At 31.1% G+C, this 23,286-nt stretch overlaps 1 protein-coding gene across 1 annotated transcript; it reads left to right on the forward strand.

Moving 5' to 3' along the window:
- The first annotated feature begins 16,970 nt into the window (after positions 1–16,970).
- Positions 16,971–21,024, forward strand: LOC137808284 (SUMO-conjugating enzyme SCE1). Its single transcript, XM_068609315.2, has 5 exons — positions 16,971–17,222; positions 17,308–17,391; positions 19,726–19,878; positions 19,962–20,075; positions 20,604–21,024. The coding sequence occupies exons 1-5, from the start codon at positions 17,154–17,156 to the stop codon at positions 20,664–20,666; spliced, it is 483 nt and encodes a 160-aa protein (XP_068465416.1). The 5' UTR covers positions 16,971–17,153; the 3' UTR covers positions 20,667–21,024.
- Positions 21,025–23,286: the final 2,262 nt, after the last annotated feature.

Raw genomic sequence — 23,286 nt, forward strand, 5'->3', positions numbered from 1 at the left:
CCCTCCATTTTTTTATTTTTTTATTATTTATTTCTCTCTCTTCTTCAAGCTAACACCACCTCCTCCTACTGCAGAAGGACAAATAAACCAACTCCTAATTAATTAATTTCATTTAAAAAAACTAATAATGAATGGTATAATACCATGCTATTTGGACTAAAAGTTTTTTGTGATATATTTTATGTATCTTAATTTTCGGCTTTATTATTTATTAAAAATTTAGATACATTAATATGAATATTATTTTATTAAAAAATGTTTTATTACTACTAAGATTCAAGTATAAGACAGTAATTGTTATAAATTATGAATTAATATTTTTTTCCTATTTGTAACTCCAGTTTTTGGTTAATGTTGAATTATTTTCTTTACATGTTTCGTCCTAAGTGCAGATTATCTGTTCTAATTAAGAATGATACCACAATAGGTAAAAATTGAGTCAACTATGTATTATATACTTTTTTTCAAAACACCTATTATATACTTTCGGGTGTACATAGAGATAGGATAATTTAAAATAAATAAAAATATACTTATATATATATATATATAAATTGTAGATTTAAAATTGTTGAATGTGAATGGTGAGTTTAATAAATGGTTTTGAATTTAAATGTTAAGTATATATCAAGGTTAAATATTTGATAATTTGAATGAAAAATGTGGTTAGTGGTAATCCTACTTGGACATTGTATTTGAACAAAGAAAACACGTGGTCAGTAGGTACAAAGTAAATAGTGAATTTAACACCTGCACTCTTATTTGTTGGATACTTAAATATTCACATGTTCAAAAATTTAATACTTAAATTACTTTTTAGTTCCCAAATTACGGATTTTTTTTCATTTTTGTTTCATTATCATACAAGTCATTAAATCCTATGTTTTAAATCTTTTCTAAATCCAACTCTTCAAATAATATTAGAGACTAAATCATAATAGTAAACTTTTAGTGTGTATATATATATATATATATATATATATATATATATATATATATATATATATATTAAAATGACCGTGAAAACAATCAAACAGCCATGGGATCAAAATGAAATAAACTTTGTATTATAGCGACTACACAATTATTTTAACCTAAATATATATAGAGAGAGAGATTCACACACTGAAATAACAAAAATAAAAACAGGAGGCATATATTATGAATTAAATTGTACTCCTTCCATTTTACTTCATTTAAGCTTTTTAATAATAATTTGAATTAATTCTCATTTACTTATTTCATTGCAATAATTTTGATTTCATTTCATCTTAAAAATATATGTACATTAATTCAATTTTGTTCATGATAATGTGGTGTAAGGATTGGGTTAAATTTATTTAAGAGTGAAAACGATTTAAATGAGATGAAATCCGACTATTTTAATAATTAAGTTAGAAAATTTTAGAAAGTGAAAATTTACATATTCAAACTTCATAACATTTTTCATATATCTGTATAAGTATTTTACAGCAAAATGTAACTATTACTTGTTTAAATTACGAAAGGTTAAATAAAAAATGGAATATTTTAATAAAAAAAACTATCTATTAAGTCATTTTTTTGAATAATCATTATATATTATTATTATATTTTTTCAAAATTATTAATAATAGTTAATAATAACTACAATTATTTTATCTTCCAATAATGTAACTATCCACAACGATTACGAATGACATTTTTAATATTGTCATTTATGCATTAATTATTTAATTTAATTACAATTCTTTTAATTTTATTTTGAACGGAAAAAATTCATAATTTATATATATATATATATATATATATATATATTCCTCTTAGTTTATGAGTTTATATACTTTTCATTTGTAATATTTCATGCTCTCATATAATATATTATCATACACCCTAGATGTTGGGGATTTGGATAATAGTTGTATGTAAAATATGGAATCATATAAATAAATGTATCTTTAAGAATGGGAGAGTAGATTTTTTTGGAGGTATTCATTGTGGTTTAAAAGAAATCTTGGTTTTGGGTTATGTACGGCTAAGAAAAGCTTGACGAATTTCTCATACTCAAATTGGTGTTTGGATCCCATGTGTTGTATGAAGTATTTGAAAAAATGATGTTGTGCAGAAAGTTTAATTTTTATATGTTTAGGACTATTGAATTTTTGTGCAGGTTCTCGTGATAGATAGTTGTTGTGGCTTGAAGTAAAAAGGTAAGGTTTTTAGGCTTGAAGAAAGGGGACTCAAATGTGAGTGGGGTTTTGTGGGACTTGTTTGTGGGTGAGGGTTTTTTATCTGTATATGTGTTTGTAGCTTTTGGTGGTATCAGGGGACGTTTTGGTTGTATTGTGTTATGCCTTCTTTTGTTTAAGGATTAATTATAAGGACCTTGAAATGATAGTTGATGTATTTTTTTCATTATTGAGGATTGATTGGGTGGTTTGTAGAGCCTGAAAATTATATATGAGTCAGTTATTGAGCAGGTTGGTCATGATCATTGTTGTACAAAGCTTATGACACATTTGAAGTGTCTCTATAAGGATTGAAACACTCCTGAAATGTTTCATAATATTTATTTATTTACCCTAAACCCCAAACCCTAAATATATCTACATTATATTTCATATTATATACAATTATTCATCAATACAACAATAAATTTATTCTCTAACATGATCAATATCTTATTCAATAAAAGATTAAAACTAAAAAATATCTTGTGTCAAGTGAGAATAACAAAGCCATGATATATTTTAAGAAAATAAAACAGTAAACTTATATAAGTACTAAAAAATTAAAAAATAATAATAAATATTTTAAAGAAAAATATAAAGAAATATAGAAAGGTAAGTTAGAAGTTAATTTTTTGAAGTAACATTTCCAAAAACACTACAAGCTATTAAAAAAATAGACGCTAGCAAACATAACTCAAATTGTCTAAAAGTTTAAAAATGCACAATATTTTGTTAATTATAAAAAAAGATTGTGATGACTGCATGTATAGTCTTTTTAATAAAGATTATTTTAAATTTAACTAATATATATATATATATATATATATATAGAGAGAGAGAGAGAGAGAGAGAGAGAGGAGAGAGAGAGAGAGAGAAGAGAGAGAGGAAACAAAACCTGAAAAGAAAACTGACCATGAGAACAAAAATTGAACAAACTCGATTATAGGAATGGTGGTGTTGCATGAAAAATGAACATTGAAGATTCCTGAAAAAAAACAAAGGGTATTATGGAGAATGCACATGTGCCAGATGTGCCAGAGTGTCTTTTTCATGTTTTTTCTGCATTTGGGTAAGGAAGAAAAAAACACCAACTTGTCATTTCGCACTCACAGTTCATCGACAGTCACTGAAAATAAATATGAACTTCTCTCACTTTTTCAACATGAAGAGTTGAACAACGAAATCAAAGAATAAGTAAAGTAATGAAAAAATGCACTAAGAAAAATATATATAACATACTTTTGGCCTTAAAGAATAACTAACAGCTCTCCCCGAAGGAAATTCCCATCTTTTGATTCTTCAATTGAAAGCATGCCAAGCTCCCAACACCTGGATCATAGTTCTCAGTGTGAAAAGTTTAGTAGGGAAGAATCCTCTTTTAAATTTGTTCTATCATGACTGTGATATTTAGACAGAATTTATTCACAATTAATTTATAAAGTGGGCTTGAAATTATTAACTCGTGTAGTAATTTTATTTATTGAATATTACCTGTTAATCCAACACTATGTTCATCGAAAATAATGGGAAGAGAAGAAAAGGGTTTGTGTTAGGGTATTATGGTCCAGGACCTGAGCTTGTTCTGTGGAGTCCCAGGAAGCAGAATCCAGATGACAGCTTTGTACTAAAAGATAAATGAGAGTGAAAAGTTAGAGGAGTGAAAGGGATAGGCACCACCACAATGAGATGTAGCATAAAGGCAAAAACAAACTTTTGGGCCCTCACTCACATGTTCATCAAAATACCCACTTTCTACCCTTTTCACTGCTGCTGTCCCCTTCCCTCCAAATGCTACTATCTCTCTATTTCTCTCTTTACTTCTCTTGGATCACTTTTTATGCATAACACATGTTCTGGTTAAAAAATAACAACCCTATAGGAAGGACTTCATGCTATAACCTGGTTTCACACTGTCTTTTTACTTACCTAAACTTTTAACAAATTTAAAAATAAAAATTACGGTATTATTAATTTCAATATTATTTGCATATTCGATTTCAGTTAACTGGTACCAATGGACATAAAAGTTTTAGATGGAGAGGACAACTTAAAATATGGAACAGATCATTAAAGACGAGTCAAACGAGAACTATACAAATGGATTGGACCGTATGGGTTGTACTGTGGATCAGGAAAATCTATAATGTTGGAAAGATCTCCAGCAACGTGTCATGAGAATCCGAAAACCATTTAATTGAATTAATCACATATAAAATAAAATCTTAAATCTTAAGACTGTTTTTTTGTAAGGGCCATAACTTTATTTAATTAAAGATAATTCTTCCCAATATGGTAGAATTAGTATGGATAATACAATTTCTCATCTATTTATTTAAAAGAATGACAAATTCATAAATTTTAAGAGTACAAAGTAGTACTCAATACAAGTAAACATAGTATCATATGTAATTGCGTGATACCAGGACAATTTAAATATCATTTTTAGAGGGATTGTATTCTATACGAAGAAAACATATTTTCAATTTTATTTTGAAAATTTTATATTGTTTTTAACTTTTTATTTGATTTTTTTATTATTTTAAATTTATTTTAATTCTACTTTATATTTATATTTTAATTTATTTTAATATATTTTTATTTTGAAACAATTTTTATTTATGAAAAAAATAGAATAATTTTTTATTTTAATTTAAAAGATATTTTAAATTTAATTTATATTTTTAAATTAATTTTTACATTAAAATAATTTTAGATTTTATTTTACAAATTAATTTTTTAATATATTAATATACAAAAATATTTATTATACCATATCAATTAAAAAATCTACAATCTTTCCTTTTACACTCCACGATTAATTCAAACAAAGTCTAATATCGCTCTTTTTCTTTTCTTGTTTTTAAAATTTTCCTAAATAAATTCTTATGTTTCTTTTTCTTTCCCAATAATCAATCCTTATGTTTCTTTTTCCGGATCGAACATTATTTTTTACTATTATATGTTTTAGTATAATAATGTATGATTGGATAATAATATAAAAGTTATTTTTATCACTACATTGCTCATTATTTGTGTTTGGAAGCAGTGAAGTTGCTCTTGGATTCCATTCTACTTCAGTACAGTTTTCTCTATAAGGTATTTGTCCCATGACATGAGATGCGCGAAAAGAGAAAAGAAAAGGGAAAATGTAACATATTTTGGGGTAACTTTCATGACTGGGTGCATGTGAGAGAGGGATCCAAAGCTATGCAAAGTGGTTTACTTGAGTATTTTTTCGAATAAAATATTTAAAAAGCAATGTATGTTTCTTCTTTAATTTTTTTGGAAGTATATTCAAGATACGAAACACGTACTAAGATTTCTCTGAGATCCATTTCTAATTCTGTAAAAGGCAACCTATAAAATTTGCTTCTTTATCATGCTTTTTTTGTATTGCTTAGATTTCAATCGTGTAAAATATAAGTCAGGGAAAGCAATTAGCTTGGTGAAGAAGAGTTGGTGAGTGATAGTTTAATTAAGTGTAACAATAGTTTATCAGATTTTGATGATGAAACATATTCATATTTACTTTAAAAACACACCGAACAACAAACTGGTCTTGCTGATTACGATGTTGACTTCAATTTCTCTTTCTTCATCTCCAACTTTCTGATTCGATTCTTCAGAATTTCACAGATTGAGAAGGAACTAATAGAACGTCACCAGAAAAATAAGTGATACATTTGATTGGTTTATAGTTTCATCGTGGAAGTGCAATCTACGCTGAGAAAGAAGTTCCGGAAAAAGAGTGTACAAATCACTTTCTTATAAGTTAAAAGAAAACATTTTTTGGGTTACAAGAATCACTCACTTTTTAACCCACCAGTTTTTGTCTCTTCGATCGGCACAGGGTCTCTTATTCAATGGTTACAAGTTACAACGAAAGGTTAGGTTGCTTGCTGATACAACTGAAACATAGAACTCAAAATAGGTATCTCACTACAGTTTTAAAGGTTTTACTTTGTTTTAAACATGGTGTTTCAAGATTTCATCTTTCATTGATTTAACTTTAAGTTTAACCTATTAACTACTTTTTCTCTAACTTAATTTAAAAAATAACAATACCAACTACAAATATTTTAAATTTCAAATAACCATCACCAATTTCACAACATACTCACATTCTTCATGAATTTTTTATAAAATTAATTTTTTAATTATATTTTTATGAAAATTCTTATTAATTGTACTATCAAAATTTATTTGTTACCTGAATTTCTAAAATAAAAAATTTATTTGTAATTTAAAATATTTTAAATGTTTGAATTTAAGGTGCAAGTTTAACTTTTTCATTGGATATAGGTCAGTTTAATAAAGACAGATACTTGGTGTTTTTGTTATAATTTTCTTGTTAAAAATAAATTTTACTTTAATAACTCATATAATAAAGGTTTCCATATATTATCAAGAAATTCAATTTCAATTTATTTGTACATTTTTAAGTCTAGAGATATGGTTTATATAATATTCTAAAATTGACAAGTAGTGACTAATGTGTTTGCTATACGTGATTTTTATTTACTATTTTTTTTTATCAACAATAAAAGAATATATAATAGAGGTATTTTAGAAATATCTCAACCCTTATACACAAGTATAAGATAAATCAATCCATTAACATTCTCTTTCTATAAGCACAACTATTTTTACTTCTCCACTAACCTTTATCTTTTCTTATAGACCGCATACAGACCAAAGGTTCAAGACATCAATCTGAGTATGAAAAACAAGCTAGGCATACCTTCACTGTCACCCACGACCAAACCTTCAACTGCGCCATTGAAAAAATATCTGAGTGATCTACTCGCCCATTCTTGAAAATCTTCTTATTTCTATGCTTCCACAATTCTCCTATAACTGCTATCCAAATACACAATCAAATTCGATTTACAACTGCACTTTCCTCCATCAGCCTAAATTGTGAGAAAAACATCTTCGTCTCCTGATGAACGACAAATGTCTGGCCCACCCACTCGTAACACTTAGACCATACAAGCCAGACAACTCTACACGTACCGAAAAGATGAGACGTGAATTCCTCACCCTCCCCACACATACAACAGGCACATGCTCTCCACTTTTATCCCTCTTTTCACCAGATTCCATTTAGTCGTTATTTTATCCTCTAGCACCCTCCATGTTGTTAACTGCGCTGGCGATTGGGCCTTGATCCTAAAAAACTCCTCGTATATAACACCTTCTTCCTCCTGACCTTGACTTCTTAGAACTTTGTAAGCCGATTGAAATGAAAACTCTGTAGTACCACTTGTACTCCAGACCCACTTATCCTCCTTTTACTAACTAAGTAGAAGCTAGAAAACGTATTTTCTTATTTTTAAAGTTTTCATCCACCTTTTTCAAAATGCCTAATAAGGATTTGTAAGTTTGTTTAATAATAAAATATTTAAATAAATAGATTCACCTCTGTAAATTAAATTGTTAATGAGTAGAAACTTACATATGTCAATAGATTTATGTATTTAAATAAAACAATTGTACATCTTGAAAACACTACGCTAAAAATTTAATATTACATATAAAAAAGATATACATGTGATGCTACTCAAATTCAGCAAACAGTATCAAAACAAAATAATTTTTTATTAATGATTAGAATGAGAATTTTTTTTATCATATGCCAAATTTGCAAATTCATGAGATGAAGAAATAATTTAACCTAAAAAATATTTGAGTTTCTTTTAAAAATAGTTTATAATACTTTTTTATCGAAATAAATTATCATTAATAAAGTAAAATTACATAATTATTATATGGTGTAATTAAAACTTAGTGTAATATATCCTGTGTATACAGCTCCAGCAAACATGCATACGTGGTGTTGGTGACTGGGTTCATGCTAACATAGTCTGTGTACGAGGAAATACGCCGTTAAACACTTTTTTTTAAAATAATAATTTCACAATTTTTTATTTTGATGTGATGTGCTTAAAAAATAAATATATAATAAAAAATAAATTTAAAAATAAATGATATAAAAAAGTATTAAAATAATAATATTAAGTGTAGTTATATAAAAAATAAAGATTATTAATTTTTTTTTATGCTACTGTAGTTGATCTGGAGCCCTATAACGTTATGCCGTGCGTCTATTTGATTGAATGAAATAAATCTGCAGGGGTCAGAAAAGGCACCCTAAACCAAAAGTGAAAAGTGAAAAAAATAGCATTTATTACCATGTTCTATTTCTCTTACTTCCTTTTCTGGAGCCCTCACTTTATACATTGTCTTATAATATATTTGATGTGAGAATATTTTCTGAATAAACTCAACTTTAGGTCTTAGAAGTATAGAGTATGCATGAAAATGATTGTTAATAATATCCTTACTATTTTTCTGTAAGTATGATATCACTAAAAATGGACCATTTTTTAGTCACTATGGAAGCAATAATGGAATGAATCGTGATTTATATATACATATTGAGAGGAATAGATTTTAAATTTAATTTATAATTTGCATATATTTTATGAAACATTTCTTGAACACACTTTTCAACAAATTTATATTAAAATAAATTATAAATAATTTTAATATCATATTAAAAATTAAACTTAAAGTTTAAATTAATTTTATAAAACCAATTAAAGTTTGCATTTATATTTTTATATCTAGATAACTTAAAATCTCGAAATAGAGTTGGTTTGTGATCAACCATAAACTAGAATATTGAGTAACTGCTAAGCTTTTGAAAAGGTATTATTTGTTTTTACAAAACATGTTTATCACCGAATCGTATGATTAAGCTGGGACCTGTTACTCATGATAGAAAATTGTCAAAAAAATATTGATAGAGAAACATCTTCTTTCGGTCTTCTTTTCACATGCACACCCCTTTTTTAAACGCATCACAAATTCCTTTTGCCGGTAACTACTTTTAACTCATCACACAAATGAAAAGACTGCTATTAATACTCACCAATTAATGTGTAAATAGCGTGATAAAAAATCTGGACAGAAATCTAAACCTGCTCTCTCCTCCCCAAACTCAAAAAAATCATATTTTCTTTGATTTCTTTAATAATTTACTACTTTCCCATTATGACTATCATTTTCTATGTTTTCCAATGTTATTATAGTTTTATTATTGTTCAGCGAAAGATAATTAAGAGACTTCAAGTTAAAAGCATTCACATTCAATATGTTCCTCATGCTTATGCTGATGGTGTAAATGTCTATTTATAGATATAGAAATGGTTTATAGGTCAGAATTACCAACTATAAGGTTCTCACTTTATCAATTTATTAAAGATGTAAAATATAAATAATTTATATAAAAAAAATATTTGACCCTTTTTAAAAAGTGGGTGGTGTAGATAATTAATAAGATAGCTTTTGGGGGTGTGATTATGAGTGTGGTCCTGAATGAGTCATAGTTGGGTGAATTAGCCTCATCTACTTACTTTTCTGAACAGAAACTGAGTTTGTGAAGGGCTGAAGTTGCATTGGATTTAAGCTTTGTATGTGCTTCTAACTTCATCATATATGCCTTTCTTCTTTTCAGTGCAAGCTTCAAAAAGCATTTGTCAGCATCTGCATGCGTGCAACACATGCAAGTTGGCATCTAATGCATTTATATTGCTTTCATAAATGTTGCTCTATTATTTACAACTTGCCTTTTACCAAAACAATTGTCACTTTCTCACAACAAATGATCTAAAGGTCTCATGAGTCATGAGATGATACAAATTAAGCACCTATAATAAATGCATATTAATTACCTCCTTCATTAATGATCAAAGATAAGATCACTCTATCTTTGACCTATAATGTCATTAATATATATATATATAATATATATATATATAAACTAAGATTGCAATAATGTAAAAGGATTATGTTAGACTAATATACTATACCTATTAAGAGATCTCACTTGTCTTTCTCACTACATTGGATATAGATATTTTATATAAACAAAAGTTACAAGTTTTTTTACTTTGATTTTTTGTATCATTTTACTTCTATCAATATTAATATTTTTCTGGTTTTAATTGATGTGAAAATAAAATAAAAATATTGTCATTATCATAATTATATATATTATTATATAAATGGTATACACTTTTTATAATTATTTCTAATTTCATTTTTATTAGAGAATTTTACTCTTTAATAATTTATATTATTAATAAAGAAGAAATGTTTTTTTGTTGTAACTTTTAATGAAAAAAATACTATTTTTTAATAAATGAAAATATTTTTCACTTAAAATAATTAACACATAAAATTATTTAATTTTTAATACTTAAAAATAAATTTTGTATACTATATTAGTTCAATTATAAAAATACAGATATATGGATGGGATGACGCATGTATTTTTGGTCAGTAAATATAAATAAAATAAAATCATTTTAAAAAATGTTACTTAAAAGATATAATAATAAGAATTTGAATTCATGTTATAAATAATTATTATAAAAAAAAAAATTTATTAAATTATAAAAAAAAACATAAAAATTAATTATATATAAATTTAAATAAAGGATGTCTCCATAATAGAAATTATAAAAAACAAAAAATTATTTCAAAATATAATTTCCGAAAACACATTTTTTTAATTTTTGAACTAATAAATTTATAAAATATGTTTTGAAAATATTCTGAAAAAATCAATTTAAAAATTATTTTAAAAAATGATAAAACAGTTTTTTCCGAAAGTGATAGGTGCATGAAGACATTTATCAGTGTTAGGGTGCAGAAATAAATACTCCTCAGTTAATATATATTGTGGCAGAAAAGTCCAATTCAAGTTCAATGGGATATACCTTCCTCAATGCTGGTGGGCTCAGCAATTTGTAGTTTGTATATTCTTCCTACACCCAATATTTTTAAACCTGCACCCAACACAATTTTTAATTTCCAAAAATATCCTTTATTCCGAAAATGAAAATTTAGAATTAAAAATATATCCAGAACAGATTATTGTGTTATAGAAATATAAATTTGGAAACATAAATCAAAATTTCATTCCGGAAAAGAAAATTTGCAATTCAAAAAATTTGTTTTGAAAAAAAAATCCAAAAACATATTCTGGAAAAAGGATTTGGAATGTAATTTTATGTATACCCATTTTATTGAAGGGTCTTTTCATCTTTTCATATTGAAATTGGGTGGATTGATATGGTTCAGGAAGCAATTTCCTTTGTAGTTCTACCCGGATTAGGTATGAAACAGTGGGCTAAATGATTTATCCAAAACCTGAAGAAAATTTAAATTAGATTCACATATTTTGGTTTTTGTGTATTAATAATTTTATTATACTAAAAAATATTTTATTTGTATATATTTTATAAAAAAATAATTTAAAAAAAATAAAGAAATATTATCTATATTTTGTAAAAATAGTATTAAAATATTATTTATTCATATTTAAAAAAAAGAAATTATATAGTTATTTTGAAATAAAGAAAAAATATTTAATTATTTGTTTTATTAAATATTTTTTTAAAATTATTAAAATAGAAAATTATTCAATTAAAAGATTATACTAAAATTAATTACCAAATAATGTATTTTTATTTATAAATAATTATCAAAATAAATAAAAATATTTTTTTAATTTTATTGTAAGTAACTTTTTTATTATAGATTATTTTAAAAAACAGTTACTTAAAAGATAAAATAATAAGAATTTGGAGAATTTTTTATTCATGTTATAAATAATTCTTGTTAAAATAAAATATTTTATTAAAATATTAAAAAAATCATAAAAATTATTTATAAAAATAAATTGAAATAATTTTTTTAATTTATTGTAGATAAATTTAATTTAATTTTTAGATAGTTTTTTTTATAAATAGTTATTTTAATTTAAAAGCAGCTATTTAAAAGGTAGAATTCTAAAAAGTTTTGTATATAATCCTCTGTTAATATTATAGATTATAGAAATATAAATACAAATTATTCTTAAAATTCTTAAATGTCAATTTTTCACAAGTCATATTTGTTTTCAAAATTTATATACGTTGTTTAGGGTTTAGGGAGATAGGACCTAAAGAATTATTGACTGACTTCGTCTTCTTTTTTCTTGGGGTGGTCAGCTCGCACTTTTGTTTGCTCCTCTCGCCTTTGCGCTACTCCTTTAGGTCTCGGTCGCTCAATCCCAGGTGAGGTCGAATGGGAGGTACCTGCAAAAGACACTTCAACGCTCAAGTCAACAAAGAGTACTTGACACTCGGTTGTCAGAGTATATTCAGTAATGACGTATGTTGTTCTTGGAATGTGCCATATTTATATTATTTTAATGGGCTTACCTTATTGGGTTGGATTAGTGGAGTGGATTGTACTTAGGGGCGTATTACCTAATTCTTAATGATGGTTTAGCTTTACTGACCTTGATTTAAGCGTTAATGGGTTGGGTGTGTCGGTCGACCCGACGGACGTGCAGGGCTCGGTCGGCTCAGTCATGGAAACCGAGTTGTGGTATAGATCGTTCGGTCGATACTAGTACACTAGACCCCTAGGCTCAGGGATGAATGTATCCGAAGAGTCTTTCGACTACTAATCATCAGTTGGTTTAGGGTCTTCCAGGATTAGTGACTGTTGGACTTCCCGAGGTATGACATGACCTCAGGCGGCGCGATGTGACCTGCACTGATGAGGGGTTTTTTGGGCGCGAAGCGTTGTGAGTCGTTGGATCTGGGAGATCTAACGGTTGAGATCGTTGCGATGTTTCGTCTTCCGAGGTCCCTATAGCTTATAAATAGTGGTCCCAACAGTGTCGAAATACTGTGCTACCTCTCTGTTGTTTGCTCTGAGATTCGAGCATTCTCTCGCCCTCCTATTGTATTCTCGGTTTTCAGCTTTTCTTTAAGGTTAGTGATGTCTTCCCTGTCTCAACCAACTTCTTCTTCTTCTACTCCCCCATTCTCCTTTTCTCGCGCATCATTCTTCCTCGTCTTCTTCTTCTTCGTCCTCTGGGTCCTCTACAACCGACTCCTTGTCGGTCAGTGTAGTTGACGTGTCACATAAGGTAGAGGTTGTTAAGGGGGATGATCCGGCTATAACCGTTGACCGGTCGGACTCCCCCTTGCAAGATACCTCTCAAGCAGATTTTGGCTGGGTTGATCCTAAGGTCATTGGGATCTCATCCACCTTTTCGACTGAGGCTTTTGTTTCTAAATTTCTGTACAAGTTCCTAGTTTTGAAGGCGGGCGGGCGTTCCAGTTTCTTTAGTGTTGAGCCTTGCCTACCGACTGAGAGTGTCTGTATGGGATGACCAGGTACCGGTCATCCCTTCTTCTACATGTACTCTTGTCTTTTTTCGGATTTGCATTTTTCTCTTCCTTTTGAAAACTTCATAATGGGCGTCCTTCAAACGCTTAATGTGGCGCCTACTCAGCTTCACCCCAAACACCTAGGCGTTCATTTAGGTTTTTCGCTTGTTATGTGACGTCTTGCGTCTTCACCCCTCTCCTTCTTCTTTTCTAAGTTATTATATGTCTCATCCGATCAATACCGTTCTGTGGCATTCATTAATCGGTCGATCGGGTTATGTAACCAATACCATTGGGATGTCGGCATGGTATGCCGATTGAGATCAAACAAAGTTTAGCAGTGTCGGCAGGGTATGCCGGTTAAGGCTTTATCCAGACTAAACCAAGCGTGAGAGGTATTGGCAGGGTATGCATGTTAGGTCTACATCCAGACCAAACCAAGTTGAGCGGTGTCGGCAGGGTATGCCTGTTAGGGCTACATCCAGACAAATCGAGTTGAACGGTGTCGCCAGGATATGCAGGTTAAGGCTTCATCCAGACCGAATTGAGTTGAGCGGTGTCGACAGGGTATGCTGGTTAAGGCTTCATCCAGATCAAACCGATGCTTTGAAGGTGCAAACAATGGTAACATTTAAGAAAACCGCCTCGTTAAAACCCTCTTGACCAAAGACTCTTCTTAGAGACGAGCGGTCGGGCGAGGAAACAGTGCGTAAATTTTATATCCTTAGTTGTAGTAAAACTAGATGTGTGTGACATTCCACGTCCTCGGTACAATTTTGCCTGAAAGCCACTCTAAATGATATGTCCCTCCTGTTGCTACTTCTCGGACTCAGAACGGTCCCTCCAAGTTGGACGATAACTTCTCTTCGCTTTTTCTTGCGTCGCTTCGCATTTTTCAGACGAGGTCTCTTTTCTGGAAGTTCCTCAGTCAGACCTTGGTGTTGAACCGTCTTGACGCCCGAAGCTTGCATGCAGTCTCTCAAATCCTGCTTTTGTCCTGAAGTTAGTTTATCAAATCGAGGTTGACCGCTAGGCTTTCCTCATTGAGGGTAAGGTCGAACATTTGCCTTCGGATAGTAGGCTCGCCTACCTCGACCGGGATCATTGCCTCGATCCCATTTGTCAGGTTGTACGACGTCTCTTGCGTGGTCGTTTGTGGGGTGCATCTGTACACCCATAGAACTTCTATCAGTTATTCTGTCCATCGACCTCTTGCCTTGTCAAGACGCTTCTTTAATTCATTCAGTATGACCTTATTGGCGGCCTCGGCTTGCCCGTTGGTACGAGGGTCCTCGACCGAGGTCTTTATGAATTTTATTCCGAGGTCGGTATAGAAGGATTGAACCCCCTGCTCAATGAATTACCGACCATTATCTGTTATTATTGTGTTTGGTATGCCGAACCGACACACAATGCTTCACAATACAAAATTTTGCACGTTCTCGACGGAGATGGAAGCGAGTGGCTCTGCCTCGATCCATTTTGTGAAGTAGTCGACTCCAATAAGGATGAACTTTGTTTATCCCTTCTCTGGCGCGAAAGGGCCGATGATGTCCATTCCCCAGATGGCGAACGACCATGGGGACGTGAGACTATGCAGCGTTTCTGGCTTGGCATGGTGTAGAGGGCCGAACTCTTGGCATTTGGCGCATTTCTTCACGTACTCGACGCAGTCTCTCTGCACGGTCGCCCAATAGTAGCCGGCTCTAGGGATTTTAACAGCCATCGTTCGGGCTCCCGAATGGTTGCCACACACCCCTTCATGTATCTTAGAGAGAACATACTCAATCTGCTCTCTGGTGATGCACTTAAGCAGGGGGACCGAGTAGCCTCCTTGGTATAGGTCTTCATTTAACAGAGTGTATCAGTCACACTGTTGCTTCATTGTTTTTTGTTCCTCTGGCTTGCATGTGCTGTGCTTGAGGTACTGGATGATAGGGGTCATTCAACTATCGGCTTTGGTCTCGGCCACTGCCAGACATTCGGTTTCTGAGACACTAGGGTGTCTTAGCCATACTTGCATGACTGATCTTTGGTGACTCTTCTTTTTGGTGACCGAGAGCCAGGATAGGGCGTCGAACCTTTTGTTCTCCTCTCTCGGTATGTGTTCCACTGGTGCCTTGTGGAAGCGAGCGATGCTGTTTCGAGCGGCGTGGTAGTACTGTTGTAGCAAGGGTTCCTTCACCTCAAACTCCCCCTTGATCTGGTCGACCATAACTTGGGAGTCACTTTTGCATGTGACCTCGCGAGCTCCCATGTCGTAGGTTAAGTTTAACCCAACGACAATAATGATAGGACGGGGTCCTCACAACGTAATTTTCACATGCCACAAATACTTGCATAATATTTTCGATTATGCCTCACAAATGTCGGGATTACTTGCACAATATTCTCGATTATGTCTCATAAATACCATAACTACCTGCATGACATCCCTGATTATATCCCAAAAATATTATAATTACTGGGACGCTAATCCATAACATATTTAATGAATAAATTGATTATATGAAGGAAAGCTCGAATTTAAATACATGACATTCAGGTTTTATGAAAAGTTATCATAATATGACACATAAATGCCTGGAAGAATCATAGTCAAATGTCCAAGCCCGAGTTATAAATAAACAACGACCTACAAGGAGTATCTCAACTCGCATCTTTGCACCATATTTCCTACATACCTAATATTTTATGTTTTTACTAACTTGAGTATCAAAGTGTAATCATAGAAAACCCCTTCATTTGGAGATCATGGCCAAAAATCTGAAAGAAAATAATTGGGAATTCATCCAAAATTCGAATAGAAAGCAAAAACGAAAAACTCTTTTATCTAGAAAAGCTTTACATGGATTGATTTTTTTTAAGTTTAACACAACAATGTATAATTTTCATTTTTCTATAATTATAAAAGAAATACTTTGACGGGATACTTAATTTTAAATTTTTTAGAACAGCTTTATAAATATTAATAGATTTTTGGGCTGTCTTCCTTTGTAGTTTTATATTTTATATAAAAAGAATATGGAGACGCGACGGGAGTCAAATATGAAATCTATAATAATTTGAAAAAATATTAAAAATATTACTGGTGTTATGAAAAAGTTACGATAGCATCCCAAATTAGGTTGGTCAATTTTTGGAAAAAGAATGGGTACCCCTCTGTCACGTCAAGAGTTGTGGGATACGGCAGCGTGATTCTCACGCGATGTTAAAAATATAAAAAAAAATATACATAAAAACGGAATAAGTATAATAATACCAGAGGAACCCCTCCATCGTAATATTTTAATGCACTTTTTATATTTAATTAAAATGTTTTAAATTATAAAATCATATGCAAATTTATTAGATTTATAGTAATTTTTGAAGGAGTATTTACTCAATTTTAATTAATAATAAAAATATAAATAAGAAAATATATTCCTATACAATATTGCATTGACTTTTCGTTTAAAGCGATGATTAAAAAAAATAAAAAAAGCAAAACATAAAAACGACAACAACGGTGGCAGGCCCCGAGAATCTAAGATTGAATCAGGACCGTACGCGGCAATACAAAATGCCGCGTTTGCCCACAACCACAGCGCAGAGGCAAGGGGGTAAGGAAGAAAGAAAGAAAGAAAAGTGGTTATTGAACTGGGAAACACTGAGTTGACTCGGAGCGAGTGAATTGTTGCGTGACTCGAGGGAGATAGAGAAGATGTCTGGTGGTATAGCTCGTGGACGTCTCACCGAGGAGCGCAAGTCGTGGCGGAAGAACCATCCTCATGTCCGTACAACTCTTTCTCATCGATTCCTTCCTTTCTCAACGGCCACGTTTTTGTTTTCACCTTTTTCTCTTTTTCGTGATTTAGGGTTTTGTTGCGAAGCCGGAGACCCTTCCTGATGGAACCGTGAACTTGATGGTGTGGCATTGCACAATTCCTGGAAAGGCTGGGGTGTGTTTTCACTTCTCCTTTTATACGTTAAGCGTTGGCTGATTGTTATAAATCGAATTCCACAAATTTTGTGTTCTTTGCTTTTGATTATGAAATCACCACGTTTCTTGTAATGTTTATGCCTGTTTGTACTCCGAATCAGTGGATCTCCTTTACCTGTTAACTACTCACTCTTCGTCCTTCTTCGTACTCCTGAATTGAAGCGGGCTATCTCAATCTTAAAAATTGGTCAATTGTTAACTGCATATTTTTTTACGATTACATCCCGTTTGATTTTTTTTTCTAAAAATATCCTTTTTTTCAGAAATTAGTTTCCAAAACATGTGTTACGTTGTTGGTATTTTTATTTTCGAAATTTAGTTTTCGGACTGTAATAAATACATTCAATAAACCACATGCACCCGCATGTGATGTTTGCTTACGTGAAGGGTTGTATTTGAGTTTTGGTACTCACTAGGGTTGGTCTACTGGTAGGGGGTTTGTGTAGTACGCATGAAACATTGGTAAAACGTGGTTGACGTTTGATTAACTGAACCAGTTGGATTATTTTAGCATCAACAGTGTAAAGAGTTGTGTCTGAGGTTTGGTTAATTGATCCTGTGATTGTTGCCTCTGATTTCATTGTTCTGGAATGGGGGTTTATAATTTAAAAAAGGAGAGGCATCTGACAATCAACTAACTCATTTGGTGAGGATATTCCAAACCTATTTTGTCCATACCCGTATTCTATGTGCCATCTCGACACACCCTAAGCATGGACTCACGTCTAGGGTGCGTACATCTGGAACGAGGAGAAGGAGATTGTAATATTGATCTTTTTAATATTGCCTAAAAAAAAAAGGTCATGGGGCAGGTAATTTTTTGGGCAATTGAGGGATGGCCATACCTACCAGTTTTGAATTTTAGTTGGGTCTAAATCAACTCAACAAGTTCACAAGATGAGGGTTGCTCAAGCCTTTATAAGTTCTATTGACCATATCTATCGTTGACATGAGACCTCAATACATACATCTGTGCTAGGATTCTCAATCTACCCCTTCTCACACCTCAAATGATTCCATAACTCATTTACTTATTACCTACATGAACTTGGTTGACAAACAATCACCTAGTTATTTGTTTCCTCATAAAAGCATATTTCTCATTCTCACATGGTGCATATCTCTCACTTATCTTTCATTGTATTGCCGTATTTGTGGCGTCTTAATGTTAATCACAACCCTATTGTGGTTGGGGTTTTGTTGCAAACCTTGATGTTGTGGGAAATTGCTGATAAATGTAGTCAATGTGGTTACAATTGAAGTTACAGAGACTCCTTAAACTTGATGTTGTGCTTTGGACCATTTTTTAAAACATCGAGAACGAGATATGAATTTGCTTATAAAATTTGGAACCCTCTGTAGCAATCTTCAAAATTGGGGTTTGGACTAAACCTTGTGCATAGAGTATTGACTCTCACTATTTTAGACATGGTTTTTTATATTCCCAGGGAACAAGGATTTAGACAATGGTCTGAGACTATTATTTTGGCTGAATGTCAAAAGTTTTTTTGGAGTCTCTTCTACTGCAACACAATTGCAATTGTGGCTGCATTGGATGCATTTGTCTGCAATATCAAGGAATGTAACGGCAGACTAAAACCTTGCTCATGAATGTACTGTTGACCTTATGTGTTAATCCCTCTCCAATTCTGCCTATTATCTTTTGACATGTCAAAAGATTTTTTAAATTAAAGTTTTATTTATTCACTGAGAAAAAAGAGACTAGGATGCTAAGATTAGAATTTAGAATAAAATTGGTTCAGTTAGAATTAAGGGGTTTTAACATCTAAAGAAGAGAGGTGCCAAAACGTGCATGGCGCATTAGAAAATATTTAACCATTTCTGCATAAAAGGTGATCATTTATTAAATCATTAATTGAAACTGTTTAAATAGCCCCCTTATAATACAAGGATTGGAAAATGCAAAGACATGCATTTATATATGAACATATAATTTTATTTAGGTTCCTGTAGTTCACTATACAGGAATCAGAATGAAATTATATGTCTGTATTTATGCTGTGTAGTCGCATCACAGTTTTGCAAATGAAATTTTCAGTATGAGAGATACTTTGGTTTGGAAATTGGAAGTGAGAAATTTCTTCATTTTGCATTTGATATATCTTATCAAAAGGTAACTCAAATATTTTATCCTTGAAAGTTTATTGGAAATGAATCATATCTTGTTCTGTGTTCATGCCTTGGATTGAATTTGCAAAAAACAAATTAAGTAACTTGTTGAGTAATGAGCCTGGCATTTACTTCATATTAATTTTCGTTTCATTTGCTTCAGACTGATTGGGAGGGTGGCTACTTCCCACTTACGCTGCACTTTAGTGAAGACTACCCTAGCAAGCCTCCAAAGTGTAAATTTCCACAAAGTTTCTTCCACCCAAATGTTTATCCTTCCGGGACTGTGTGCCTGTCTATACTTAACGAGGATAGTGTAAGTACATCTCTATTGGTAATTGCATGGCTTTGAAACTAATTTCTAAGCAAACAGCTTTATAGGTTCATTATTATTTATAGGGGTGGAGACCAGCCATAACAGTGAAGCAAATTCTTGTGGGCATCCAAGACTTGCTTGACCAGCCAAATCCTGCTGATCCTGCCCAGACAGAAGGCTATCATCTATTCATCCAGGCACTTATCCCATTTTTATTTTATTAATTATTATTCATCCTTGAGTGTAAAGAATGTCTGATTTTAATATAAACCAACTAACCAAGGCAAAGTAGTAACCAAGGCTCACATGCTTATGTTATGTCTTTGAACATTGTGTATTATGAATAGGTTGAGAAATTGTTATTTGATGTTGTACTATGTTTCTATTTGGATAAATTTCTCTCTAAACATTTATAAGAGAAAGAAGTAAGATAAATTGTATTTCTTGCATAAGTTAAAATCAACCTACGCATTCAAACTTTTATAGATGTTCAATGTTCAAACATCTAATGTTATCTAATGTTTTCAAAAGTTGATGTGTAAAAGTTGATTTTAGTATGTAAAAAGTTCAATTCAATTTATTAAATTAATTTTTTATGTGTTTATGGATAAGTTTATCGTAACAAGACCTATTTTAACACTTTTCTTTCTATATAGTGAAGTGGATGGAGACTTTAATGTCTTAAAAGTCCAAGGTTTGTTTTAACATGGCAATACTTTTTGCAGGATGCAACAGAGTACAAGAGAAGGGTCCGGCAGCAGGCAAAGCAATACCCACCTCTTCTCTAGTGTTACTTCACATCAGCTAAATTTATAAGCTGTTTTTATTATGGCAGATGTTTCATCTTTTGTTCTGTCGAAACTGTTTTTGTCATTGTGATTAATGGCTGCCACAACATGCAGACATGAATGTTCTAGCTATATATGGTTACTCCCAGATCTGGAAGAAGTGTTAATATATAAAAATGTGAAAGCAACCAATGAATACTTGTTGTAGACATGTGCCTGATGTTTGCTGCTACTTTTTTTTTTTTATATGAATGGATAATTACTACAATGAATTACATGACTGCTCTGGAACATGTATTCTGTTTGCTGGGATTTTTACTTCCCTTGTGGAGATCATACATAGACCTCAATTTGTCCATTGTTGTGTTAGTTAGCAACTTTACTCTTGTGCCATGGACGCATAAGTTAACTCTGAAACTCGTTTGCTTCTTAAACTTCAGATTTGCTTCAAATGACAATTCTCAATGCGGAGGAAAATCCTAAAATCTTCCGATTTTGCATCGTTAACATTTCTCTAGTGAAAGGTCCTCAGTTGCTTGTTCGCATACTGGTGACTAGATGGATTTGATCGAGGCTGCAATGTATAGCCGTTGCAGTACCTTTTGTACAACTATTATAGAAAAAAGTAAGAAGGTAAAACTAAATTCATTTTGTCACAAGTTTTACTGTACAAGTTTAATTAGTTATTTAAAAAGCCACACGAGAACTGAATGTTTTGAGAGCCTCAAAAGGTCTCCATTAGATACTCATTGATTTGCAATTGATCTATGATACAATGATGATGAGAAAGGAAAGAGTAAAAGTAATCCAAGGTAAAGATAGTTATTACTCAAAAACAACTTTTTGAATAGAGTTTACTTTTGAACACATTTACAAATTGATAATTGGATGTGACAAACTTATTAGAACTTTTTTGGATGATGACTTTTTTTCTCGAATCAAACGATAATGGATTTTTATGTTTGGTTTTCTCATGAAAACATGATTAAAAGTAATGTAAAGAGTTTCTTGATTATTATAATATACTTTGATTTGTTGAATTTGGTATTCCCTCTTTTTAGGAATCTATATGGATGAGAAAAAAACTATTAAGTACACATTTTCTAAGGGAAGTATGACAATAGAAAACTAAGTGATTTGCTTCAGCATGTCCTAAAGGTTGAAAATGTGACTAAATTTTTCAAAGACATAGTTTACAAATCAAACTAGACTTCCCTTATTAACAAACTAAGGAGGTTCCTCTATGCAGACTTTTTCCTTTAAATTACTAGAAAGAAAAACATTTTTAGTATCCAAATGCTAATGAAGAATGACTGTCATGACAAGAAAAAGATGAACTGTAGTTATTTTCGTCATTGAAGATAAAATATCAGTATAAGAGTCCACACATCTGAGTGTATCATTTGACCACCAAACAAGCTTTAAGGCGATTGACTTCATTATTAGATTCAAATTTAATGGCATAGACCCAACGAAAAGCAATCGTCTTCTTTTTTAATGAAAAAGAAACTAACTTCCATGTACTACTGTATTAAAGAGTTTGTATTTTAGTAATCATGGCTAAAGATGACAAATAAAATCGCCTCCGTCAATACTAGTTGAACCTGTCTTGATGTTGATGGAGAATTTCCATATTGATTAAGTACAAGTATAAGTAATAGTCAAATTTTTTAAATCAAATATTGACACGGGGATGTATATTTACATGCCCGCCCTCGTCCCATTTCTTGTAGATGTCTCTATTTAAAATACTAAAACACCCTTAGTTTATTATGTAACTTATAAAGCTCATTTTCACTATTTTGTGCTCCTTTATTTTATTTTATTTCATTTCATTTGATTTTTTTTTGTTAAATAGTTTTTCATTCTCTCTTATTTGACTCTTTAGATATCCATAAAGTTCACTCACATGCCAAAATATTGTACATTTTTTTCTTTGTATGACTTTGTTTAAACAATGTATTACATTTTAAGAAATGTAAATTTCAATTTTATCAAATTAAATTGTTTTTAGACACTCATTTGATTATTTTTTGCTTATTTTTAATATTTTTATTTGTTATTTATTTTGTTGTCATATGAGAATATCTTATTATCAATTTTGAATGTTTAATTGTGAAAATCCTTAGTTTATTAGATAATCTAAAAATTTATTTTCTATTTTTTCTTTGATTCTTAGTTTGTTTTATTTGAATAACTATTACTTCACTTTCTCAAGGTACTTTCCTTCTTAACCAACACTTGCCTATCTTGTCGTCATATAAGATGATCAAGTGTGCTTTTGTCACATTTCTAGGAATCATAATAAGATACAAAGGAAATAAAAGAAAAATAGGAAGAAGACAATCTCTAGTAGTTAAGAAAGTTGTAAATATGATGCAAATAACAAGTATAGATGGTATTTTTTCAGATAAAAATAACCTAACTGGAGACATCATTATTAGGATTCATGGTATTGAGTAATGATTAAAGAACCTGATGAAGAGGAGTAATGGACTAGCAATTTAATTCCACTATTGATAGGTAATAAGAAATGGCGATGAAGGTTTGTGTGGATTCTATATATAATTTTGGGTATCGAAAAAAAAAAAACTCAAATAATGGCACATGTAGGATAAAA

Source organism: Phaseolus vulgaris, chromosome 3 (genome assembly GCF_051622355.1).
Source record: "Phaseolus vulgaris cultivar YP4 chromosome 3, ASM5162235v1, whole genome shotgun sequence".
NCBI lineage: Eukaryota > Viridiplantae > Streptophyta > Magnoliopsida > Fabales > Fabaceae > Phaseolus > Phaseolus vulgaris.

Excerpts from the sequence above, each read along its gene's own strand:
- LOC137808284 (XM_068609315.2), top strand. The coding sequence starts at position 17,154 with ATGTCTGGTGGTATAGCTCGTGGACGTCTCACCGAGGAGCGCAAGTCG. Across the intron at positions 17,223-17,307 it reads GGCGGAAGAACCATCCTCAT|GGTTTTGTTGCGAAGCCGGA; the intron begins GTCCGTACAACT and ends TTCGTGATTTAG. Across the intron at positions 20,076-20,603 it reads GCTATCATCTATTCATCCAG|GATGCAACAGAGTACAAGAG; the intron begins GCACTTATCCCA and ends TACTTTTTGCAG.